This window comes from Triticum dicoccoides, chromosome 6B, assembly GCF_002162155.2.
Source record: "Triticum dicoccoides isolate Atlit2015 ecotype Zavitan chromosome 6B, WEW_v2.0, whole genome shotgun sequence".
NCBI lineage: Eukaryota > Viridiplantae > Streptophyta > Magnoliopsida > Poales > Poaceae > Triticum > Triticum dicoccoides.
In genome coordinates, this window is record NC_041391.1 from 715603664 (window position 1) to 715630817 (window position 27154).

Consider the following 27154-nt stretch of genomic DNA (forward strand, 5'->3'; position numbering starts at 1 on the left):
TGGTTCGTGAGGCATGTGTCGCGTCAAGGACGTGCGTAGGTTATTCCAACAACACAACGCCCATTTGCATGCATATGCATGTGGCCTTGCACATGCAGGTGTGGTCCCCCTCCCCCCTCGTCCGGTTTCCATATCGAGGACCCATCCGGTGGCCCCAGCGGTCTAGGGCGTTGACCGACACCGATAGAGGGTAGCCCATGGTGAATACCTGCTTCTTCGTGTTACGACAGGTCACCGTTCTCATGTTTTCTACTTTACAGTCTTTAAAGTTGAGTTTTGAACAAATCTAGCCCAAAACATATATATATATATATATATATATATATATATATATATATATATATATATATATATATATACAAGTCATGAAAAAGTCCTTTTCATAGAAAAATTTCATCAAAAGTCATGGCATTTTCAAATTCTACTCATAAAAACATTTGAAATATCAGATACAAAAAGAGAGTGTCAAACAAAAACACAAATAGAAGGAAAATAAAGAATTAGAGCAGTGGTTACCGAGGGTCTCTTTTCAGCTCTTGATAATGTCCACCTTTACCTGGAGTAACTCTCGACAAAGCACCTAAACCTAGTTCTTGTCCGATCCCCTTTCTCTCTATTCTATCAGTTCAGTCTCTTCTCTTTCTTCTCTGCCCCGCTACTGGAATCGCCAGCGCCAATGCCACCGCCACCCCCACCAATTGCCTCTACTACCACCGCCAGCAGCTGCCGCCACCGCCCTCGCCACAACCTGCAGCCACCGCCACCGGTTCTTCATGACCCACCACAGGCACGGTGGTTCTTCTTTGGGGCCCAACTACGGCCACGGCAGAGGGGCACCGATCGCGCAGCAGCTCATGGTACACTCAGGTACTCCTCTCCCCTCCCCTCCCACCCCTCTCACCTCCCACCCCACTGCCCCCACGACCCAACCTCTCAACCACATCTCTCTCCCCTGTCAACACTCATCCTCTCATCCTCTGTCAACACTCAACAACTAAAGTAGTGCTATGCTCCACATACCTTTCTCATAATATTATTTTTAAATCTGCGGGCAATGAAATTGGCAAGTAGCAAATGCCTTGTCACTATGATGTGCACTGCAAATTGAAGTTATTAAGTAACTTCTGATTAGGTATACTAGTTCATTTGGCGACCCACATCAAATTGGCAACACTTTCGTTTTAGTTACTAATACATTTTATTTTGTTTTCAGATTCGGATGGGCCCAATAGTAAGTATCGGAGAGTCTCAAGCCATCCGACAACCCACGTCGACAACTCCAGCACGACTGAGTCGTCCGCCTCCCATCAGGCCTCTACCGATGACGAGTCATCATCGGATGGCGATGTCGAAGTGGACTTAGATGGACCAGATCTGCTCGCTTCCGGTTTGGGCGACATGGAGTCATCGGACGGCTTGGGGTCTACTTCAAGCAACACTTCCAAGAGGAAGAAATCCGGGCGTGGTCCGGGGAAGGTCCTGGAACCAACGGCAGCCGGCGCCCATCCTGTCATTTCCCCGACAGGAGAGGGGTAAGCAAGCATTTAAGTTGCAACATATTTTGGATGCCACAACTTTGACACTCACATATGCTTGTCTTTTTCATCATGCAGTCATTGGGAATTCAACCCATCGCAACCTAAGGGGGCGCACCCGCCGAACCACGTCATCAGATCCCTCTTGAGGAAGCACTTCCCCGGGTTGTCCAAGCTGGGTGATGATGAGCCACCGTCGCCAGGTTTAACCTGGGAGCATTACAAACGCAGCAAGGACGAGCACAATGTTACCATGGCCACCCGGGTCATCACCCCTTTTTTTGTAAGTATCTTCGCCCCGATCACTGCATTTTTTCATATCTAAATCATTGTATTAACTGCCATATGCTTTCTTGTAGAAAACAATTGCTTGTGTGGATGATGAGAAGCAGAAGGCGATCAAAGACATCGTGAAATCTACCTGGAAAATATTCTGCGACATCAAGAACACGCTACTGTGCAAAGCCATCATGCAGTGTCTGCCGCTTTACGACAAGGGAGAGAAGATGAAGGAACACTGCTTCCAGACCACTTCTCGCGAGAAGAATACTTGTCAGTGGTAAGTGACTACATCCGTTGCTAGTACTTTGATTCGTCCGCCTCTTGTTCCTCAATGATTCCATTTTGTCTGACTAGGTGAGGGAACCCAAGATGAAGGCCGATTGTTGGGAGGCCCTGGTTGACATGTGGTGTGACCCCGCATGGCAGGTGCAGCATGTGGAGAAGGGAAACAATCGCGGCAGCCCGGCCTGGCTCATGTCCAGGGGAGCCGAAACCTAACCACTCTCAAGCAACACATGGTATGTGGATTAAGATGTTAACTTTTTCGCATGGAGCATCTTGGTTCATTAAATTGATGGTTAATTTTGGTTCGCGAGGGTTGGACACCCGGTCCACATCCTTGATGCCTGGAAAGAAGACCACATGGGGAAGGATGGCGTCGAGTTCTGCAGCTTGTCGGTGCAGGAGAAGGATGAGACCTTCAAAGAGGTCTTCAGGAGGTGCACGGGCAGGACGCTGAACCTACGTCCAAGCCCCTTGATCTTGAGCTTCTCGTCATTGCTAGCGAGGGGAAGGGCCATGGCCGCCACCTCCTTTGCAACGGGGCGATCACCACCTCCTCGCATCGCAAGCTGCACGAGATATGCGTGTTGAGCACTAGCTCAACTCCGTCCATACGAAGTTGCCCAACCACCGCGTCACGCGCGATAAAGCGTCTCAAAGGTAGCATCCTAACCTTTCATTTCTGTCCAAGCCTTGTGTCGGTGTCAAAACCGGCGGATCTCAGGTAGGGGGTCCCGAACTATGCGTCTAGGCGGATGGTAACAGGAGACAAGGGACACGATGTTTTTTTACCCAGGTTCGGGCCCTCTCGATGGAGGTAAAACCCTACTCCTGCTTGATTAATATTGATGATATGGGTAGTACAAGAGTAGATCTACCACGAGATCAAGGAGGCTAAACCCTAGAAGCTAGCCTATGGTATGATTGTATGTTGTGTATGTTGTCCTACGGACTAAAGCCCTCCGGTTTATATAGATACCGGAGAGGGCTAGGGTTACACAGAGTCGATTACAATAGTAGGAGATCTACGTATCTGGATCGCCAAGCTTGCCTTCCACGCCAAGTAAAGTACCTTCCGGACACGAGCCGGAGTCTTCAATCTTGTATCTTCGTAGTCTTGGAGTCCGGCGGACATTGATAGTCCGGCTGTCCGAACACCCCCTAGTCCAGGACTCCCTCAGTAGCCCCTGAAGCAGTCTTCAATGACGATAAGTCCGGCGTGCATAATGTTCGGCATTGCAAGGCGGGTTCCTCCCTTCAATAATCCAGAGAAGATAATGAACACCAGGATAGTGTCCGGCTCTGCAAAATAAATTCCACATTCCACCGTAGAGAGAATAAAATGTACACTTAGTTCAATCTGCTGACGTATTATGCGGCGCGACATCACATCGCCACCAGGCCTTTGTTTGAATCATTATACCACCTCAGCATTAGCAGAGCGGTTTCCTCGGCACGTCCTATCGAAGCAGAGATCGTGTTCCCCTTATTCCGGGATTCTCATCAATACGTGCGTGGGTAACCCAACCGCGCCATCAACAGTGACGCTTGGGAGATCAGCGAGTTTTACCAGGCTGGTGGGGGACACATAGTTTTGTTCGCCTATATATAAGGGATAAGGATTCACCTTCTCACCTACGCCTTCTTCCTCCTTTGCTCATCAATCCCCGCGAATTCAAGCTCCAACGCCCGAACTCGCGCATCTCACCTCGACCTTCTCCGAATATGACTGGAGCGGGAGGAAAATGGTTAGCCTCCACCGTCAAAGAGGAGGACATCGCCAAACTGCGCAGCGCCGGATACCTTTCCGGCGATATCGCGCATCGGCTGCCCGACGAGGGGCAGCTCATCCCTACCCCCGGGCCTTATGAGAGGGTCGTCTTCCTTCCCCACTTCCTCCGCGGACTGGGCTTTCCGCTCCATCCATTTGTCCAGGGGCTCATGTTTTACTACGGCCTGGATTTCCACGATCTGGCGCCGAACTTTATCCTCAACATCTCGGCGTTTATCGTCGTGTGCGAGGCTTTTCTCTGCATCCGGCCCCACTTCGGCCTGTGGCTCAAGACCTTTAACGTCAAGCCGAAGGTTGTGAAGGGTACGCAAGCGGAATGCGGAGGCGCTATGTTGGGCAAATTGCCCAACGTCCCTTGGCTAGAAGGGACCTTCGTGGACTCCGTCAAGGGGTGGCAATCGGGGTGGTTCTACATCACCGAGCCGCGCAAATCCACATGGGCGGCGGCCCCCGAGTTTAGATCAGGCATCCCCACGCAGCTCACCTCCTGGAAAGAGAAGGGCTTGCAGTGGGGGAATCCGGTGGAGGTGACGGGACTCCGAGCATGTATCAAGAAGATGGTGAGCGAAAGGCTCAGGCTCGTCGACGTGGTCCAAGTCATGCTCATCCGGCGGATCCTCCCATGCCAAGAACAGGCATTTAATTTGTGGGAGTTTAATCCGGAACAGCACCAGGCGCTAAACGGGCTCTTCGATACGACATACGAAGGCGCCTGGAGGGTGCTGTTCAAGGGCGCCGAAGCCCCTATGTCCGCGACCAAAGACCGCGGATTCAGCTCGCAGAATCCAACTGACGAGGTAAGTGATTCAACCCCATTACGGGACACTTGTGATAATTAGATTGACTCTAGTGAGGCTTCATTCTGCCTCTTCCTTTGACAGGAATGGATGGAGAGGGCCAAGCTGCTTATCAGCCCGGCTCCCATGCCAGAAGACCCAGCGAACGCCCGCTTAACAGGGCTGCTGGTTCCGGCACCGCACGTGGTGCCGGAGAAGAAGGCCAAGAAGGTGGCCGCGGGGACTCGAAAGAGTTCCCACAATCAGGCGTCTGACAACTACGAGGACTCCTCTCCCGAAGACGAGGAGGAGGAGTACTCTCTCCCGGAGGAGGGAGAGAAGAAAAGGAAGGCCTCCCCCATCGGGGGGGCCGAAGGGTCCAAGAGGGGGAGGACTATCCCCCCAGACAGTTCCGCCAACATTAGTGTTGGTGAGGATGAGCGGCCTCCAAGGGCCAGGCGTCCGGCAAGATCGTAAGTATCCGGATCCTTAATGTGTAATTTCTTTTATGTCGCGTAGTATCCTTCTAACGCCGCATTTTGCCCATAGTCCGGCCAATGATGATCTCCCCGACTCATCGAGCGGGTCATTGGCCTCGTCGGATGTGAATTCCGTCCCGACTGCCTCCACCCCACGCGCCAACGAGGACGTCGAGGTGGGATCCCAGAGAGGGACCCATCAGGAGGGGGCTCCGGAGGCGCCATCAGGCAGCCCCCCGGACTTCGTGCCGGACTCTACATCGGAACCCGCAGTGGTTCCAGAGTCCGGCAAGCGGCCCCTTCGAAAGAAGGGCAGGACCGTGACACCGGCGGCCTCCGTCCAACCGGAGGCGTCGGATAACCTGCTGGAAGCGCTTAAAGGCGCTTCCATCGAGGAAGAACACCGCACCATCATGAGTGCGGTGATTGAGAAGGTTCAGCTCACGAAAAGCGGCCTGACCGAAGCCTGCAGTAGCCTTTTAACAGGCTTTGAGGTAAGAAGTTAAAATTATGTAATATAATACCGCATAGACAGTAGCCCCTGATGCTTGGTTCGGTGTTCGGAAAGAAAAGCCGGACTAAGGATCTATAACAAGATATACGCAGGGTTGCCTAAAATATGTCAATATGGGTTTGCAGGCTGCACTGCTGACCTCTGCCGCACTAACAGCGGAGGTTGACGTGCTGAAAAAGAATCTCGAGCGGTCCGAGCAAGAGCTTGGCCAGGCAAAGAAGCAGCTCGAGGAAAAAGAAAGTGAGTAACACCTCTTTGAATAAGTACCTTACAGAAAAGGATTTTGGTTGCGAATAAAATTAACAAGGATAATATGTGCATTGCAGGGGCCACTAACGAGGTGGCAACCCTGAAGGATGCTGTGTCCGCGGCCGAACGCAATGCGGCTGCGGAGCGGGCTGAGCGAGAAAAGCAAGAGGCGCGGGTGGCGGAAGTTCGGCAAGAGCTCCAGGTTCTCATGGAAAAACATGAGAGTTTGGAGCGTGACTACAAGACTCGAGAGTCCGAGCTTGCCTCGGCTCTCGAAAGTGCCAAGTCCGCCAAGGCCAAGGCCCATACGGCCCTTCAGGAGGTTGGGGACATAAAGAAGATAGCGGCGGGTAAGGCGTTTTTCATGCAAAGCAGGCATGTTAATGTGAACTACCTGATACTTACCCGAATTCGGAGCTCTCTAGGGGCGTTTGCAGATCTGCCGCACAGTGCGGCTGATGCCGCCGCATTCTATCGTGGCGAGGAGGGGAGCTCGACGGAGAAGGTCTTCTGGTCTCAGTATACTGAGGCCGGCCATCCGGTGCCCCCAAGCGACCAGCTGAAGCAGCTGGTCGAACTCCACAAGGTAGCTGAGGAGGCCATGAAGGGCCTCATAGTCCGGCTATGGCCTGGACAGGCCATGCCTGGTAGCTACTTTGGCCTCGTGCGGCGGCTGGTGGATGCATGCCCTAGGCTGGATGTAGTAAAGTGCTCCGCCTGTATCGAAGGTGCTCGTCAGGCCCTTGCCCGCATAAAGGTGCAATGGGGAAGATTGGATGCGGAGAAGCTTCTCACGGACCCACCGCCACCGGGCAAGGAGTATCGCACGCCGGAGAAGTATTATGATGTTGTCCTGAAGGGAGCCTGCAATATTGCAGATGAGTGCTCCCGAAATGTAATCTTTGAGTGAACTCACTGTTTATTTATCCTGTGCGCTGAAAACTTCGTTCATATGCGCCATGAGCAACGCTTGTTTAATTTAAAATATTACCTTATGTTTGGCCGTTTATAAAATCTGAGAGATGCCAAGTCGTTGGCTTCAGCCCCCAAGCCACAAGTGCTGGGGTGTTCGGTGATAAACTTGAGCACTCTTGTTCCCATATTTGGGTCCATCTAGGGAGGCGCTCAACACGATGAACAAGGCGACCGGACTTATAATGCTTGAACACTCTCACTTAGCCATAGAATTCTATAATTTTAAATTTCGGCGAAGCCCCTGGTATTCGGAAGACTGAATCCGGGGCGCTATCCACGCCTTCATCGGACATAATCCGGAACTTCGCTCGAAGCGGCGTGAGTCTTTAAGGACCCAAAAAACCTCTCGAACAGCGACCAGTCTCTCGCCTTATCATGCCGGTCAGTTTTTGCTTTCTCCACTGAGGTGTTAACCCGGCTCAACCGGGGCGCAATCGCAGTGGTTCTCCTAGTGCTACCTTAGCCGACGGAACGGAAACGTAAGGAGCCAAACATGGGAGCCGGGCAAACCCAACTATTGACCCAAGACATGATTCGGAGCCGATTCATATAATGCTATAAGTTCGGGGTGCCGCACTTGTTAAAGTGTTCGGACTTTATCACACCATAAAGCGGGGAACATAAGCCCTTGGTGTATTATGCTGTACCAAAAATATAGGGTGCCAGAATGTCATATAATGAACATATATATAAAATGTAATGCAATTGCGATAATAAAGGTGCTGCATTATTAATGAAAGAAAAAGTCTGCTAGTAGAGCGGACTAATACAAATAGTGCGGTAAGCAAGGGATTTGGACTAAATAAACATGTCCCCCTCCAGGGATGAGCTGCGGATTTGGTGTATATAATCGAATTTAATGCTCGTAATTGAGACCACCTGAGTGTTCGACGCGGCCTTCCTAAGTCCCTGACTGTTGTATCATGAGTTCGGCAAGTTCACCGCCGAACAGGGCTTCTGGTCAACAGAGTCCTGTGTACAAAAAATAAGAAAAATAATAATAATAAAAAAGAGGCACATTTACGAGCCCCTGGTGTGGTCGAACCGCACTCTGGGTCCGTTGTGATCGTGCCCCCTCCCCTGTGCCCATGGTATCTCCAAAGTGTAATAATGTACGCGGAGTGTTATTCTTGCGATCATATGCGGGCGAGGGTTGGGGCCGCATTGCTACGCGTGCTCTGATCGCGCCAGGTGGTCTTGGTTGATATTGCTCCGGGCGCACTTTGCTATATCCGGCCGTTTAATGGCCGGGCTCGAGAATTGCCTTAAAAGGCTGCTCTGTACTTCTGCCGCGAGAGCCGCTGTGTGTTCCTCCGTTCGGAGGGAGCGTTCCGTATTTCCATTGACCGTGATGACTCCACGAGGGCCTGGCATCTTGAGCTTTAGGTATGCATAGTGCGGCACCGCGTTGAATGTGGCAAACGCGGTTCGTCCGAGCAGAGCGTGATAGCCGCTACGAAACGGGACTATGTCGAAGACTAACTCTTCGCACCGGAAATTATCCGGGGATTCGAAGACCACTTCCAGTGTGACTGAGCCTGTACAGTTGGCTTCCACTCCTGGTATGACACCTTTAAAGGTTGTCTTTGTAGGTTTAATCCTTGATGGGTCTATGCCCATTTTGCGCACTGTATCCTGATAAAGCAGGTTCAGGCTACTGCCGCCATCCATCAGGACTCTCGTGAGGTGAAACCCATCGACGATTGGGTCTAAGACCAATGCGGAGAATCCGCCATGGCGTATGCTGGTCGGATGGTCTCTTCGATCGAAAGTGATCGGACAAGAGGACCATGGGTTGAACTTTGGGGCGACTGGCTCCATCGCATAGACGTCCCTTAGTGCGCGTTTCCTCTCCCTCTTGGGTATATGGGTCGCGTATATCATATTCACCGTCCGTACTTGTGGGGGAAAACCCTTCTGTCCTTTGTTGTTCGGCGGCCGGGTCTCTTCCTCGTCGTCGCTATTTAGCCCCTTGTCATTGTTTTCGGCAATTAACTTGCCGGCTTTCTTGAATACCCAGCAATCTCTATTGGTGTGGTTAGCTGGCTTTTTAGGGGTGCCATGTATCTGGCATGAGCGGTCGAGTATTCGGTCCAAATTGGACGGACCCAGAATGGTTCTTTTAAATGGCTTCTTCCGTTGACCGGGTTTAGAGCCTCGGAATCCGGCATTGACTGCCGTATCCTCCTTATCATCGCCGTTAATTCGGCGCTTGTTTTTATTTCGACGTGACCTGCCGTTGTTGTCCTTAGTATCCGGACTGCCAGAATTTTTACGGAGATTGTTGCTGCGGGCTAGCCAGCTTTCTTCTCCCGCACAAAAGCGGGTCATTAACGATGTGAGGGCTACCATGGATTTCGGCTTTTCCTGCCCCAGGTGCCGGGCTAGCCATTCGTCCCGGATGTATTGTTTGAAGGCTGTAAGGGCCTCTGCGTCCGGACAATCGACGATTTGATTTTTCTTTGTCAAGAACCGTGTCCAGAATTGCCTGGCCGATTCGTCTGGCTGCTGAATGATGTGGCTGAGGTCATCGGCGTATGGTGGTCGCACATATGTGCCTTGGAAGTTATCAAGGAATGTGGCCTCCAGGTCCTTCCAACACCCAATTGACTCTGCGGGCAAGCTGTTAAGCCAATGCCGAGCTGGTCCTCTAAGCTTGAGTGGGAGGTATTTTATGGCGTGGAGATCGTCGCCGCGGGCCATATGGATGTGGAGAAGATAGTCTTCGATCCACACCGCGGGGTCTGTTGTGCCATCGTAAGATTCGATGTTTACGGGTTTAAACCCTTCGGGGATCTGATGATCCATTACTTCGTCAGTGAAGCATAACGGGTGTGCGGCGCCCCTGTATTGAGCAATATCGCGACGCAACTCGAGAGAGCGCTGTCTGCTGTGTTCGGCCCGGCCGGTGTTATTGTATCCGGCACGACGGTATTCGTCATGGGTCGTAGGGCGCCCACGTGATCCATAGATGGATCTGGATTGCCTTGCTTTGTCCTCCAATATGTCTCGCAAGTCCGGCGCGTTCCCTCTTGGCTTCGTACTTTTGGAGCGATGCCGGGGTATGGTCTTGGCTGGGGGCCTGGATGCCTCTCTGTCACAACCACGGGGTGGTCGGTCAGCCATATCGTGCGCTGGTGATGGATGTATGTATGCTTCCTCCTCTAATCGGGGGAGCAGCTTGCGTTTTGGGTAACTTTTGGAGGGACGTTCGAGTTTATACTCTTCGGCCGCGAGGACCTCGGTCCATCGATCGGCCAGCAGGTCCTGATCAGCTTGAAGCTGCTGCTGCTTTTTCTTTAGGCTGTTTGCTGTGGCGATAAGCCTGCGCTTGAAGCGCTCTTGTTCAACGGGATCCTCAGGTACGACGAATTCGTCATTGTTGAGGCTTGTTTCGTCTTCGGAGGGAGGCATATAATCATGATCCTCAACCTCTTCATCTGCCGCCCCCTCATGAGGGCTTGCTTCTGCGTCCTCCTGCGCTGAGTCTTGCGGGAGGGGATTGTCTTCGGCACTCTCTGGAGTGTTATTATCTCTTGTGCCGGAATCTCCCTTTTTGCTGTGGCGAGATTTAGAGCGGCGCCGCTGACGCCGGCGCTTGGGCTGTTTCTTTAAGGAATCTGCCTCCGCTGTTCCTTCGCCATCCCCATCTTTTGGGGTATCCACCATGTATACGTCATATGACGAGGTGGCTTTCCAGTGCCCTGTGGGCGCTGGTTCCTGTTCGTCTTCGGCATCGTCTTCCATAGCGTCGATGTCTTCGGAGTCGTAGTCTAGCATGTCGGTTAAATCGTCGATAGTGGCTACAAAGTGGGTGGTGGGTGGGCTCTGAATTTCTTTGTCGTCCGCATCCCAACCATCCTGACCATAATTCGGCCAGGACTCTCCTGATAACGAGAGATGCTTTAGTGAATTTAAGATATCGCTGAAAGGCGAGCATTGAAAGATGTCCGAGGCGGTGAATTCCATAATCGGCGCCCAATCTGGATCGATTTGTAGGGGCGCGGGAGGTTTGGAGTCCGGCGCCTCAGAATCACGAGTTTCACAGGGGACAAGGTTGGTGTTCGGCTCCATCGCCGTGGATGTTGAAGCACCCGGGGCGGCGTCTATCCACCAGCCCTCGATCTAGGCGATCGACTCCGGGCTAATGGCCTGAGCGGATTCGTGTGCGGCCACCAAAGCACTGTTCGGCGGCAGAGCTAGATCATGCCCATCGTCACAGTGCGGCGCGCTTGGCTGTGGCTCGAGTCCATCGAGGATCAAATCTCCTCGGACATTGGCCGTGAAGTTTAAGCTTCCAAATCTGACCTGACGGCCAGGGGCGTAGCTTTCGATCTGCTCCAGATGGCCGAGTGAATTGGCCCGCAGTGCGAAGCCGCCGAATACGAAGATCTGTCCGGGGAGGAAAGTCTCACCCAGGACAGCGTTGCAGGTTGAAGATGCCAACAAGCCTATTGGTGACGACACAGAGGAACTCTCAATGAAAGCACCAATGTCGGTGTCAAAACCGGCGGATCTCGGGTAGGGGGTCCCGAACTGTGCGTCTAGGCGGATGGTAACAGGAGACAAGGGACACGATGTTTTTTACCCAGGTTCGGGCCCTCTCGATGGAGGTAAAACCCTACTCCTGCTTGATTAATATTGATGATATGGGTAGTACAAGAGTAGATCTACCACGAGATCAAGGAGGCTAAACCCTAGAAGCTATCCTATGGTATGATTGTATGTTGTGTATGTTGTCCTACGGACTAAAGCCCTCCGGTTTATATAGATACCGGAGAGGGCTAGGGTTACACAGAGTCGGTTACAATAGTAGGAGATCTACGTATCCGTATCGCCAAGCTTGCCTTCCACGCCAAGTAAAGTACCTTCCGGACACGAGCCGGAGTCTTCAATCTTGTATCTTCGTAGTCTTGGAGTCCGGCGGACATTGATAGTCCGGCTGTCCGAACACCCCCTAGTCCAGGACTCCCTCACCTTGAATTAGCACTGTTCCAACCTATATGAGCCTAATGCCGTATTACAAGAAATCATTGAGCAGCAGGCTGTTGAAGAGGAGCAAAGGTGGTTGGCTGAGCAGGAGAACAGAAAGAAGGAACAAGCTGACATGAACGGAAGGTTGAAGCTGCTCAAGGATCCACTACACGTAGAAAATTATATAAACTAGAGTAGAACATTCAGTGTATAGCGATGAACCACCCTCACGTGACTCTACTCTTATAGGTTCTTATGCAATCTCGAAGCAGTGAAAGTGATGCCCCTCCTCCTCCTCCTCCTCCTCCTCCTCCGGAATCTTAACCTGATGGCCCCTCCTACTCCTCAAGCTGATCTATGAACTTGTGAACTTCTATGTGACGTGCACGTGTTTTGCTAGAACTTCTATGTGAAGTGCACATGTTTTTCTACTCCACATATATGTATGAATTTGTGAACTCGTGTGTGTTGTGTATGAATTTGTGAACTTGTGTGTGCTAGTTATGCCTATATATGATCAAATTATGCCTATATATGTGCTAGTTATGCATATATATATGATCAAATTGTGCCTATATATGTGGACTACTCCAAATTGCACTGTAGTTGTTTTCATCTGCAGGGATCAGAAAAGAAGCATCTTAACAACAGAAGGAATGGGAAACATTTCCGAGAGACACAATCAGAAAATTACAGACTTCCGAGACTAGCTCTCGGTAAAGGGGTCGCCTAAGAACAAACACTACAATTGTGCCACTCCATTTCCGAGAGAGGCTCCCGGAAAAAGGGTCGCTGAGCCTACAGGTCTGCCACTATTTTCCGGGAGTGGTCACACTCGACAAATAGTCAGCTGCCATGTGGGACATGCGGTCCCACTGGTCACTAGCATTTCCGAGCGCCGCTCTCAGCAAAGACGTCGTCAACTTTTTTTGTAAAAATATTTAGCAAATAATTTGAAACTTTTACTATGAAATGTGACCAATGGAACCACATGTCAGTTACAAAAATGTTTGTGTGACGTGTTCTTACCGAGGGTGACGTCGCAACTATCGGTATAGGGTGAACCAAGTGATGACGCCATCATTCCCGAAAGGGTATGCCATGTGGCCTCCCTTTATCGTGTGTGGCTCTCAGTGAATGCCCCGTTTGCCATGAAGCCAATTTTAGTCTATTTCCGCATAGGATTGCCCACCGCCGGCTCGATCTGGATGATGAATGCATCTAGTCCTCGACGTTTGTGCCAGTGCATGTGTCCGGTTTGTGAGGAATTTTCCACGTCAAGGATGTGCATTGGGTAATCATACACCACACCACCCTTTCATACATATGCCTTGGACACACGCATGCATGCAGGGACAGTTGCCGGACACACCCCTCGGGCACCTTCTCGATCGAGAACCCAACCGGTGGCCCCGGCGGTCTATGGCGTTGACCGGCACCGAGAGGGGATAGGGGTTGGTGAATACCTGCTTCTCGGTGTGACGGCAGGTCACTGTTTTCATTCTTTTACTTTATATACACTACTAGGGAAAACCTCATACACAGAGGTATAGCAGTAGTGCATGTTAAAACAGGGAGCTACTGTTACAAGGTAGTAGCGCGTTTCCGTATACCGCGCTACAGATATAGTTATAGTAGTAGCGTCTGCTGGAAAAAGCGCTACCACTATAGTTCCCATCCTGTTGGCGATAGGATAGGAATAGTAGTAGCGATTCCATAGAAAACGCGCTACCACTATGTGCGTTGTAGCAGCGCATTTCTTGCAAAGAGCGCTACTGCTAAAGAAGAAAATAAAAGGGGAAAGAAATAGAAAAATAATTAAAATGAAAGAAGTAGAAAAAAAGAGAAATGAAAAAAAGAAAATGTAAAGATAAACAAAAGAAAAATAAAAATAAAGGAGAAAGACATAGCAGTAGCGCGTCCCATAAGCCCGCGCTATAGCTACGTTCCTTAGATAAAAGGAAAAGAAAAAGGAAAATAAATAACTACTTCCAATAGCAGTAGCATGTTCTGGTAGAAACCGCTATAGCTAACTTACCTATAGTGTGTTTTTCCTACCAGCGCTACTGCTACTTTGACTTAACCCCGGGCGGGCTCAAAATTTTGCTAAGTCATTCCCCCAATTCCCCATTGGTCTCCTCCATCGCCGCCCCTGCTCCCTCGCCGTCGTCGCCGCCATCGAAGCAGTGCTCCCTCGCCGCCATCGGAGCCGTGCGCCCTCACCGCCACCGAAGCCGAGCGCCGTCGCCGCCGTCGCCGCCACCGGAGCCGTGCGCCCTCGCCGCCACTGCTTCCCTCGTCCGGTCCTTGCCGCCACTGCCTCCGTCGCCGCCAACCGAGCCGCACGCCCTCGCCGCCCCTGCCTTCGTCGCCGAGCACCTCCCCGCCATCGTCTCTCCCCTCTCTGTAAGCCCTCCACCCCTTCTCTCTCTCTCCGCCTGTTCTTCCTCCCATGTTAATTAGTAGTAGTAGTAGATTTGAAGTAGTAGTAGGGTTCATAGATAATGTTTTTCCGCTGAGCCGCTGACGCGTGGATGCCTTTTGGTCCCAGTTGGTGTTACCAAGCGGGAAGGAATCAATGTTCCTGTAAAACATAGGCCTTTTTATGTCATTATTCATTTTATTAGGTCTAGAATTAATTGACTAGATTTAATCGTAGGAAACATGGCTAGCAACGATGAAGGACAGGGTTCTGGTGATTGCGACGACGTCTACCAAGCGGTAGACGAATTTTTGAACCTTGCCGATGATCAACTGTTGTTGTTGCTAGGCCCACCTGGAACATCCGAGACCGACATCGAGACCGGCAGCGAGACTGGCGTTGAGACCTAGACTGGCACCGAGAACGGCGCCGAGATCGGAACCGAGACTGGCAAAGCCATAGAACCGAAACCGAAGAGGAGATGTCGACGCCCAAACCAGGTCCTCACTACTAGACTAGTGGTCACGGAGGTGGACGACGGCAATTTAAGGCAAAACAACATCTGGAAGTGCGCTCGTGCTACGACAATCAAATAGGTTGCATCGTACGAACGTGTGCCACCATCAACGATGAGGCACAAAGAGATGATACCAAATATGAAGCACTCCGTCCTAACCCTGCTGCACCAGGCATTCTTGCACCAGGTATTCTTGTTCCCGGGCCGAGATGAAAAGAAATATACTGATCCAGATAAAGACCTCGCAATGAAGAAGATAAACAAACGCGCCATGAGAAAGTTTAGCAACGCATTGGCCACCTGGAAAGTAAGGGTGAAACATCGGATTATCAATAAAAAGGAACCATACTCCGAGATTGTAAAGGATAATCCGAAAATCACGGAAGAGCGGTTTGAAATATTCAAGGCAGCTTGCGATGCCGAACCTGCCAAAGAAAAGTCAAAGTACATGAAGGGGCTTCAAGAGAGGAACATGGGGTGCCACCACCTCGGAAGCCATTTCTACGCGGGGAAGAGGTCCATATGGGCCAAGGAGGACGCGGAACACGAAAGTCTGGGCATCCCAGAACCCTCGGCGGAGTTCACCGTCCCGCAGGAGCGTGACGTCCTTAGGGCCCGGTACCATTGAGACCTAGTCAAGATGGTTTTTGAGACGGACCCGGTCACGACGGAGTTCAGACGGAGTTCATGAGACTGCTGATAATTTTAGTTTTTGATCAATTCTACTGCACGTTTAGTCATATTTGTAAACAATCTTTGTTCCTTTTAAAGAGAGAGCAGCACAGGATTGCGGCCGAAAGCGACTCGCTGTCTAAGGTGTTGGCGAGGCCCAAGTGGGACACCCCATTCAACCGGGCGTTGAACATATTGAAACGACTCCCGGTGGACACTTGACCGTCGTATGGACGCGTGCACGGTGTCGGAGACGGCGCCACATGGAAGAAGTACTATGGTGAGACCACGGAGGAGAGAAAGGAAAGACGGAGGTTAACTTAAGAAAACATCGACGAGAAGGTTGAGATTGCGGTTGAGAAGAAATCAACTGAGACAGTCGGAACAGCGGTAGCTGCCGCAAAACAGGTGATTGCAGATTCGTATGGTGTCTTGGTTCCGGTCGTCGTCAGTTGGAGAAGGCAAAATCCAAATAAAAATGCAGCGGACTTTCCACTTGCCAACTTCTTCGGGAGCAGCTCGACTAGCATTGCACCAGCACCTGCTCCTGCACCAACACCTACTCCTCTACCGGCTCCTGCACTTGCTCCTTCACCGACTCCCGCACCTGCTCATAGCAGTCGTCCTCCATCCTGTACGTGCTCGGCGGTGCTTCATCTTTGGCTGAGCCCGACGCCCTCACGGTACCTGTCACACCGGCCCTCTTCAATAAATGTATAACCTGCCGTTTCCATTGCCTTTCAGGTGTCTCACATCGCAGACATGTCTTTGCAGGACGACTTAACCCCGTGCACCATATTGTACACTATCAGCGACCAGAAGGTGGATGTGGGGAAGGCGACGATAATGAAGCCGAAGGAACGATTGTTCCACAGCCGGCCGATCCCCCCCTGACGTCTTCAAGGTTTCTGTGGCTAGTGCCATACCGAGCTACGAGAATTTGGTTCCTCTGTTACTAGGGGGATGGCGACGAGACCCCGCGGCGGCTTGGCCAATGCAAGACATGGGTCTTGCTGTGGCTAAAGAGTCTGCTTCATCTGGAGGCGGCTGGGAGCACACCCACGACCACACAGCCTCAGCAAGGTATGAACATCAACACCCCACCTACCCGATTAGCATCGCCTGTCTTGCTGGGTGATAGCGGACGGGGTGAGGAAGAGGCTCCCTTAGTCATTGATGGCGTCGCCATAGATGAGGATGAGGACGACGATGACACTCAACAGCATCTCAATAGTGGTGTCTATGATGACAGAGGATTGATGGCTCAGTAGTATGAGTACTCAGGGTTTGAGTGCCATGAATTGGTGCCTGAATTGCCACCTTTGGAGGCTGAACGTATTGTAGATGACCTTCCACCAAAGAAGCATAGGAAGAGAGCGAGGAAATGCAAAAATAAAGCTGCTGCTATGATCCAGCCGCCTTCGCAGCCTAGGGTTCAGGACCGTATACCTGTCCCTGGTGCGGCGAAATACCATATCCCTGGTGAACCAATCCTACCTAAGGCATCGGTAGAGGCCATACACGGCGATCTAAGGAGACTTCATGACAATGTGCTGTAGAGAGAGAAAAGCCTAATCGCCTCGGAAAATCCAGGATACCCACTCTACATGGTTAACGTGCCGCGACAAAGGTTGTACGTCGACACATTCTCCGCGGGGAAGTTCTTCTTCGATTCGATTACATCTTCGAAATGTTTCACTTGAAGAAGCTGAATTTTACGTTTGTCCGCCTTTATGCCTTGTACATTAACTTCATCATCAGGATTGAGCAGATACCTTATATTTGTGTTGCTGACCTGTACTTCATACACGAGGGCTTCTTGGCAGTCTGCGCAAAGCACCGTGAATACGCGAGGGACTACATCGTCGATTTCATGGCCGCCAATAAGGACAAGTAGACGATTCTCATGCCTTATCATCCCCTATAAGTCATCCGCGCGGATATCCTTCCTTCGATTTTATTCATTCATTTGCACGGTGGAGGCTAATTAATTTGAGGTGTACTTATTTTGCGCAGCCACGGGCGCGCCATCTTCATCATCCTTTATCCTCGATACTCCCACGCTCTTTACTTGGACTCGTCGAAGAACATGAACAAAAAGGATTACACTCACATCAAGTCTGTTCTCGACAGTGCTATCTTTTTCTACGGCATACGGGGTGAAGAGATCAAGACCAAGAAGACTAGGAACGGTAGGTCCGCCTTCGGCTATAAGACTGACTTTTGCTGCATCCAGCAACCGAGTAATACTCTTAGTGGTGGATTCTATGTCCTACATCACATGCCGGAGTACAGACGGGATCAGCAGAACCTTCGCATGTCACCTACATCCGGGGACGCCCATATTTTGCAATGGGCAAAGAACGTGGGAGATATTCCGGATCATCTACTTTGAGCTTAGTTCTATCACATCCAACGTGAACTTGCCCAAATCATCATGAAGGAGGTCCTCGACAAAACAGGGATGTTCTACGAGGAAGGGCAAATGTCAAGGGAAGACGTCCGAACACGCGTAGCCGCTCAGCGTCTCGACCTGAAGCCTTTCACTAAGCTCGGGGACTATCTCCCTGACTTGGATGGATGGCATGACATGTTTGAGTGATTGTCGAATATGACAATGTATCCGTTTAGTCCATACTTTCTGTATGACGAAACTTTGAGTTATGTACGATGAAACTTTATTTGTGATGTAATTAAACCTTCCTCCTCGACTAGCGAAGATCACTCTAGTTAGGGCATGTTTGGTATGATGAACTTTGTTATTTTTGCTTATGATATGTTGCTTCTATTTTGCCAAGTCTGTCTCTTTCTGTTGCTCAACTATATATATTGCATATCATCGACTCATGCGACGATGCAGGTCCATAGATCATCGGTGGCGAAGAAGTGCTATGTCAGGAGTATACGGCGAGTGGCCGGAGTGTCAGGCCCAGGTGTACCGGTTTCCGGTTTCCGAGCGACAACCAGTAGTTAATTTAGGTTCACACTAGTGCGAGAGAGAGATACAAACTCATGTACTGCATAGTTCCGCTCTCACTCATAATGATAGCTATTCTCGCGTATATCATTATTTAGATGGATGACGATGTAGTTGCAAGTAATCGAGACTTGTATCGCTATTTTCGAGATGATAACGAGAGACCACTTTGTGTTGGATGATGATTATGATGATGACATGATTTGATGCTATGATTACATTTGTACATGTATGATATGCTATAGATTATTGTATAAAGCCTGTTCAAATACAAAACAAATATGCAGGAAAAAAACTAATAAAAGTAACAGTAGCGAGGGGAATAAATTTAGCAGCAGCGTGCTCTTACCAATAGCGCGCCTTAGATAAAGCGCTGCAGCTATTAGCAGTAGCGCGTTGCGGTAAAGCTCGCTGCTGCTAGCCATGTATAGCAGTAGCGTGGGTCAACACGCGCTACTGATACGTGTTAGCTGTAGCGCCGTATCAGTAGCGCGGGGGCCCGCGCTACTGATACACCTAATACCCGCGCTACTGCTAGGCTTTTCCCTGGTAGTCATATGTAGTGCTTAATTAAAAGTTGAGATTTGAAAAAATCTAACCGAAAATAAAAGTCATCAAAACTCATGGCATTTTGGATCTTTAGTCATTAAAGGTCATGAAATATCAGAAAAAGAGAGTGGCAAAGAAACACATACAAATGGGAGGAAAATATGATTTGGCCTTTACCCAGAGCCGATAAACGGCTCTCGGTAAAGGTTCTAAACCTAGGTCTGCACATCCTCTACATGTGTAGTCGTTCTCGGTAAATATGTGTTATTCTTTTTGTTGTTGTTGCATCTTCTTTTATTTTCTTACATGCTTCGCAAAGAACTTTATCGAGATGGGGTTTTCCGGTTGTGCGCCCTTACGGAGGCCCGGACAGTCTACAGCGTTGACATGCACCTAGAGGGGGTAGGGGTTGATGAATACCTGCTTCTCCATGTTATGACAGATCTCTGTTTTCATTCTTTTACTTTATAGAGCTTAGAAGTTGAGATTTTTAATAATCTAGCCCAAAACACAAGTCATCAAAAGTCATGTCATTTTGAAACTTGAGTCACTAAAAGACATGAAATATTAGACACCAAATGAGAGTGGCAAAGACACACAGAAAAATAAAAAGGTAAATATGATGTGGCTTACTCAGTACCGAGGGTCGATAACCGTTTACGGTAATAGCTGCATGTACCGAGAGCCCTCTCGGTACAGGTCGTAACCCTAGGTCTAGGGGTCTTCACCGTTTGTAGCCGTGCTTGTTATGAATTTTTCTCCCTATTGCAAGTATCTCTTTTTCTTTCCTGGCCTAATTTATTTACTTGCCACTAACGAACAAAATAGCCAAGGATAACTTTGTCCTAAATATGCTATAATTTTGTGCCTTGGGCACTGTGGCAAAAATAATATGCCTTATATAAGGGAACGTAGGTACTAGTGCTTAGAAGTTGAGATTTATAAAAATCTAACACAAAACACAAGTCATGGCAGTTTGAAACTTTAGTCATTAAAAGATACGAGAAATATCAGACGAAAACATAGAGGGCAAAAGAAGACACACAAAAAAAAGGAAAATAGGATGATGTGGCATACACTTTGCCGAGCATTGAGAAACGACTCTCGGTAATATTGGAAGTAACTGACGGAACCGTCTGATGCGAACGGACATGCCACGTCGCTCCTCTTTGCCGTGCGTGGCTCTCGGCGTCTGCGCCGTTTGCCGTTCGGTGCTTGTTCGCCGTGAGCCAGTGACGGCAAAGTAAGCAGTTGCCGTGAGGTCAGGTTCGCCGAGTGCGGCTTTCGGCGTTGTTTAGTTTGCCGAGTGCCCGCGTTTTGGCTCTCGGCGAAGACGCCCACACCCGGCGTATACAAAAATTCCAGTAGTGTTTCTTTGTTGAAGGTGACTCACCAAGTCACCATCTAATAGTTAACGAAGCTAATTGGCTAGTCGCTGGTAAATGAGCTGCATGATCGGTCGTCTCGTCTACCACGACGGCACGACCTCATCTAGTCCGCAGACGGCCAGCCCCTTGGATGCTTCCTGCTCATTTGCATATCGGTTCATGAACGATACTGGTAATTACCTGCAACTTAAAAAACATCCGCGGCCAGCTTCTTGGATACTTCCTCGTAACCTGCAGCTTACAAAACATCGGCAGACGGCAGCATCTTGGATGGTAACGTTGACGCCTTTGCTTTGTCATCACCGGTGAATCATGGTCCATCATCCGAGGTTTCTTAAACACAAAATGCTTGCTTTTTTTCCTTACCAGCTACCGCCTATACCAGTGATGACACTGACGTGGACTCCAGCTTTATCCTCATGTCAGGCGATATCTTTTTTATTGGTCAGTGAATGTCGCTCAGAATGGCTCAATAGGCAAATAAACCTGCATATTTTGTTGTAATAGCCACGATCACATTGAACCAGCTTCGCTATAAAAGGGGCCACCGAGGTCTCCTCCAAAATGGGCTCATATTCCTACCTTCCATCCTTGTGCTGTCCTTGACAGCACCCTCACAAAACTCCCACCACACAAAGTAACTAGCCAAGCCGGCCGGCACTTGGGACCTTCCCAACCGTCGGAGGAGATGCAGGCCGCTGTTAGCGCGGCCAGCTGGCTCATCGGCAAGGTGCTGAATAAGCTCTCCGATGAATTGGTGGGCGCGTATCTGCAACCCTGGCTTGCAGAGGTCCGAGCTCCAAGCTCCAAGCAGATCCAGTCCAAGTTGAAGTACATGCAAGGGTTGCTGCACTTTGCCCAGGAGAGGGATGTAAGCAGCAACCCTGGCTTGCAGAGCTTGTTGGGGGACTTGAGGAAGAAGGCTGATGAGATTGAGGACACGCTCGATGAGCTCCACTACTTCATGAGACAAGACCAGTTGGATGGCACCCGGGAGGTTGCCCCGGAGCTGGGTGATCGCCTCCGCGGTCATGCCCTCCATGGCGTCCAGGCTGCTAACCACACCATTGGTAACTCGCTCGCATGCTTTTCTTGCTCACGGCCAGAGCGATTTGCCTTTCCTTTTTTTTCGACAAGGGGATATATTAATATCGCGAGGATACCAGATACACCCAGCCTCTAGCGGGCTATGGGCTATGGAAAATAGCGGCGGGCCTCCAAATCAGCTACAGCGAAGCTATAGCGGGCTATTTGTGAAGGCGACCATTTAGTGGCACCCTGCTGAAAAGGCTATAGCGGGCTGGGTGTATCTAGTATCCTCGCGATATATCTGGTAATCCTACAATACTTCACTATAGCCGGCAATTTAAAACTATGCTCTGCACCAACAAGATGTTCGAAGTCATCCAGGATGCACACAACCAAAAACAAAATAAAAAAGAGAGAAAAGAAAAAAAAAACCACGCGGTGTACAACCACTCGCAATAGAAGCACTCTAACCACCACCAAATAGAAGTATTGTAGGAGTACTACACAATAGGCTCTCCAGAAGGAACACCTCCGAGAAGGAAACAATGCATACGCGTTGTCGTCGCCCGATCGAAGATCTTGGATTTTCACCCCGGAGGAAGATCAAGTTTCCAAAACGATGCCTTGAGAAAGTCCATTGCTAGGCAAAATCAATGAACGCCAGACCTTGGGTTTTCATCCTGAAAATCATGGCTCGGTACACGAAGAGCACCACAAAAATTGCAGTCCACGAGTTTTGCCACCCATGCATGCCAAGGCTAGAGCTACAAGTCACAACCAACAATCTCTCTGCCAAAAACAAACCTCCGGTCGCAGCCGCCATATCTTTCTCCATCTTTGTCAGTTCCATGAGAATCTATATGAAGACATGTCCCATGGTGACGACCAGAAGAGGAAGCTTCGCGCCTTGCCCAAAAAGTGTGCACACGACCGCATCGATTCTAGATATCCAGTAGCATCTTGTGACAAATTGCCAATATCTCCGAGAGAAAGAATGCAACTCGACGGCGGTCCAATCAAGGAGGCAGATTTGGTTGATCAATGAGTTGGCGTTTGAAGAATAGCAGGGCCAAAACCACCATTATTCTGGTCGATCCAGCAGTCCCGACACCGCCGATCAACTCCCGGCGGTCGAAAGGAGCGGGTCAACCTCCGGCCATGAGCCCAAAGGTTGAACAGCTCAGGCGTGAGCGCCGCAAGACACACGCCGTTTTCAGCGCCGCCACCGCCGTAGGGCTTGGCTGCGCCTCCACCTCTCGTCTGCAGCACTGCATCCGCCGCTTCCTCCACCTCGCCTCACAGCCACGCGCCCAGCGAGCAGTCGATCCCGCCCGACGAACTCCTCAAGGACCTGGCGCCGCCGCCGTTCTGGAGACGAACGTTGTCCAGGACGCAGCGGAGCCTCCCACCAACCAAGGAGGGTGCGAGAGGAGGTCTTGCTGCCGCCTACCGCCGCACGGGCTTTGCCCATGCCGGCCACCGGCAGCGGCGAGGGAGAGATCGACTGAAAGAAGGCCCCTGCGTTGGCTAGGATTCCGTTCATACCGCAGTGCCCCAGCAATCCCAAAGATCGTCCCGATGGAGACGCCACAGTTGATGTTGGAGGAGCCGTCCAACGGATCGAAGCATATTCTTTTGGGAAACGTTTACTACCGGCAGGCCGGCGGAACGCTCGGCCGGTCGCATGCGACTCGCACGATCTCACCTGATCAAACGACACATAGGTGCCCACGTGGCCACGTCGCTAGCGCAGGTCCACCACCACTCCCATCCCTCTCGATCTTATTCCGTAGACCCGTACAGAAACAGTAGGGCGTCCACTCATCCACTTGCTTTCTCATCCCCAACCTCTAGTACTTGGGCCGGCAGGGAGCACCCAAATCAAGCCGGAGAAATCACCTCCGCTCCCAATGAGCCACCCTTTTTTTGCATCTAGATCGGATCGTGATGAGGCTGGCAGCCGAGCCCAGCGAGGAGATGTTGCAACCAGGGGGCATCAGGGGTGCTGGAACAGGCTCCATGGATTGCTACAACCGACTTGCCGGCGAGCTGCCACAGGCATGGGCGGCGGGGCTGCGACCGTCGGGGGCCGAAGCAGCAACCAGCGCGGGCGATGCTGGAACCGGCTCATACGGATGCTCGAACCAGCCCACGGGATGCTGTGGACCATGGCGCGACGAGCCGAGGAAGGTGCGGGCAAAATTGCTGGAACCTTTTTGATTTTTGCTGGCAGCAACTTTGGATTTTGCTGCAAATTGGGAGGATGGTGGTGTGGTCGCTTCCATGATTTTTGCTACGTTAATTTTTTTGCTGCAACCACTCAGATTTTTGCTGGAAACAGATATTGATTTTGCTGCACAGGCGACGATATGTGTTTTCTGCTACATTTTTTTGCTGGAACCAATGATTATTTTGGCTACAAGCCATATGTTGGAAGCTACATCAGCCGGCGGTCACCACACGATTGGTGTTGCAATCGTGGTTGGAAGATGATGGAACCAAAGCGACAAATGCTGGAACCAGCTAAGTGCTGCGACAACTCAACGGAGCACCTGGAGGCCCAGATCTGCCCATGCGGAGACGACAGCGGCGGCGCGCGGCGGTGTACAGGGAGGAGTGGCCAGCGATGCGCTATGCGTGCGATGGGATTTTTTCTCTCCTTTTCTAGTACTTCGCTAGCGAGATGTTAAGAGGGATCGAATGGCACACACACGGGCTATCAGGCGGCTGCTAGGCGACCGGCCGAAAATTGGGCCGGTCCGCCGGCGCCTACGAGTCGCCTATTCTTTTTGGGGAAAAAACAATGTCTTTCTTGCTCGTGTACACAAGATGACGATTGTGCTGCTGCGTTTTTAGCAGTGACCCACACAATGCGTACAAGTCTGATGGTAGCAATGATGGTCGCTATGTTGGGAAGTTGTAGTTCGACAAGGTAGCCATGTCCAACAAAATCAAGTCACTGAGACAGAGCATACACATTATGTGTGATACTGTCTCTTGACTTGCTGAATAAAATCCCAAACAATAGCACAACTATGACCCTCAAAAAGCCTCACACGGGTTCATTAGTTGCACAAGATAAACTGTATGGGAGGGGTGCCATTTTTGAACAAACTATAAATGCAATCACAAGTGACACATATCTGGGTGAAACTCTTTCTGTTCTGCCCTTATTTGGCCATGGGGGTATGGGAAAGAGAACTTTCACCCAACACTTGTATAATGATGAAAGGATTGAGGAGCACTTCACAGTCAAGCAGGTCTGGCATTGTGTTTCAACTGAGTTTGATGTCCTTAACCTCACCAGGAAGGCCCTTCACTGCATACCTGCAATTGAAAAAGAAGAATACAACACAATGATTGAAACAACCAATTTAGACCAGGTTCAAAAATCCATTGCAGCAAGATTAAAGTCCAAAATCTTTTTAATTGTCTAGGCTGACATTTGGAAATGCAATAGTGATGGTTATTGGAAAAACTACTGGCTCCATTCACAAAGGGGGATACCTGGGGCAACATTGTTTTTGTCATCACTCGAGTTCCATGTATAGCACACATGGTCAAAACAACAAAACCAACAGAGTTGCATGGTTTGGACCCTAATGACTTCATGGCACTCTTTGAAGCATGTATATTTGGTCATAACAAACCAAGGAATTATGAAAACGACTTGATTAATGTTGCAAAAGATATTGCAGCTAAAGGGAAGGGTTTTTCGTTAGCAGCTAATACAGTTTGTTGGTTATTGAGGAATAACCTTTCCCGGGAGTATTGGATTGGAGTTCTTGAAAATAATGAGTGGCAAAAGGCAAAAAATAACGATGATATTATGCCATCTCTAAAAAATAGCTATGATTACCTTCCTTTCCATCTAAAAATATGTTTTTCACATTGTACACTCTTTCCTCAAGATTATATATATCATCGTACTACCTCATCGTGATGGAATTTTTTTCTGCCGATTTTTTATGCTGCTTCTCAATATTACTTTCATGACTTAGCACCAATGATAACAATGTTTAACTTCTTGAAGGGGGGATCAAGGTGCATAAGGTCTGCAATGTCTGCAAAAATCCCTGTAGGGACAGTTTATCCCATGCACTGGAATTCGGGCTCTTCTTGAGGGAGGGATTCAAAAATTCTGTGGTAACAATGTTTATCATTCAGTTCTAACAATTTGCTGAATTCTTGTACAGTGCATACCATTAATTATTAACTCTATTATTCTTAATTGTTACATAGTGTATCCCATGCAACATAAGGGTCGAATTCAATAATTTAATCGGTGACAGTTTCAACTTTTCGGATGGTCAAGGATTATCGTACACAATTGACGTTTGTAAACAAAATGATAAAACCATCATAGGAGGCTATGGATGGAACAAGTACATTTCAAATAATAAGCTCACCGGGACAGAGTACATAGGCTTTTACTTGAATAAAGCGGTCAACAAGTTAAGGATTAAGTATTTCTCCGACCAAGATGATGAGCTTGACGAAGATGATTATGAGGATTGCCAGGATGATGAGGATGATGACGATGTTGAGGATAATAATGATGATGAGAGACAGGATGATGATTATGCTGCTAGCCAGGATGACGATAGTCAAGAGCGTGAGGATGAGGAAGATGATGAGGGTAGCGGAGATGACGACGACGATGATCCATACAGTTCGGCAATTTTCTCTCAAAGAATGAAAGAGCTTACTGAGGATGAGAAGATCAATCTCATCGCGATCCTACCATCAAGTGTGCACTACTTGGGGAGGCCATTTGTGCACCGTTTTACTAAGACCAACATCGTGAAACACACCATGGTATATTTTGTATCTTTTGTCTCCTTTTCTTCATAACACTATATGGAGAGGCGTCTAAAATTACGTGCTCTACTTTGCTTTTAATCACGGTGATCATAGAAATTACCTATGAAGATGATTTCTGGCGAGAATATCCCTGCTACCGGCATGGCTGGAGTACACCTTGGAGCAGCAGGTCCTGGCACCAGCATTCAATACAAGACGGACATAGACGGCCGCATATCGTTCTATGAGGGCGGTTGGCGGGAATTCCTGAAGGGAAAGAGACAACTAGGGGTTGACATAGCAGTGGTCATCACGATAAGGAACAAGAGGAACAACAACTTCCAGATGATGGTCACTATAGACCTTATTTAGAAATAAGGTCCAAGTTAAATATCCTCAAGACGATGAACTCTTAGTACTTAGTTAACATGCCGATGATACTTTGATGTTGGTTTGTTAACTAGAACATATTTGATGTGTTAGTAGTTCTTATGAAGAGTACTAATTACGTAGTGAACTTGCATGCCTAAGCTTACAATGTGTGCTTTATTTGCTTCTAGTATTGAATTTCATAAATTGGATTTATGCAAAATGCAACCATGGCAGCACAATTCTTGCCGTGGCTGCAAATTCTTTATTTCACATGCCTAAGATTTCGGTGGTGGGCGTTTAATATGCCCGCCATTGCAACATGAATAAGTAGTGGCGGGCAAGTAAGCTTTGCCCGCCACTGCAAACTTGCGGCGAGTACGCACCCCCGCCACTGATGGGGTTATAGTAGTGGCGACAGGTCGGTGGCGGGTGCCCCTGGCAGCCTTGCCAGCCACTGCTGGCGTTCTTCCGCCCGCCACTGCTAGATATTCCTGCAATATTGCGACGTGGCTACGCTGTGTCGGTGTTTCCCCAAAGAGGAAGGGATGATGCAGCACATCAACGGTA

At 49.6% G+C, this 27154-nt stretch overlaps 1 protein-coding gene across 2 annotated transcripts; it reads left to right on the plus strand.

The window, feature by feature from the left end:
• Positions 1-20960: 20960 nt before the first annotated feature.
• Positions 20961-26745, plus strand: LOC119325455. Of its 2 annotated transcripts, none has more exons than XM_037599197.1 (4): positions 20961-21453; positions 25446-25558; positions 25655-26230; positions 26330-26745. In XM_037599197.1, exons 1-4 carry the CDS (start codon positions 21072-21074, stop codon positions 26585-26587), a joined length of 1329 nt encoding a protein of 442 aa, XP_037455094.1. In that variant the 5' UTR covers positions 20961-21071; the 3' UTR covers positions 26588-26745. The 2 variants fall into 2 exon arrangements, with proteins under 2 accessions (XP_037455094.1, XP_037455095.1); XM_037599198.1 differs by having other exon boundaries at positions 25934-26230.
• Positions 26746-27154: the final 409 nt, after the last annotated feature.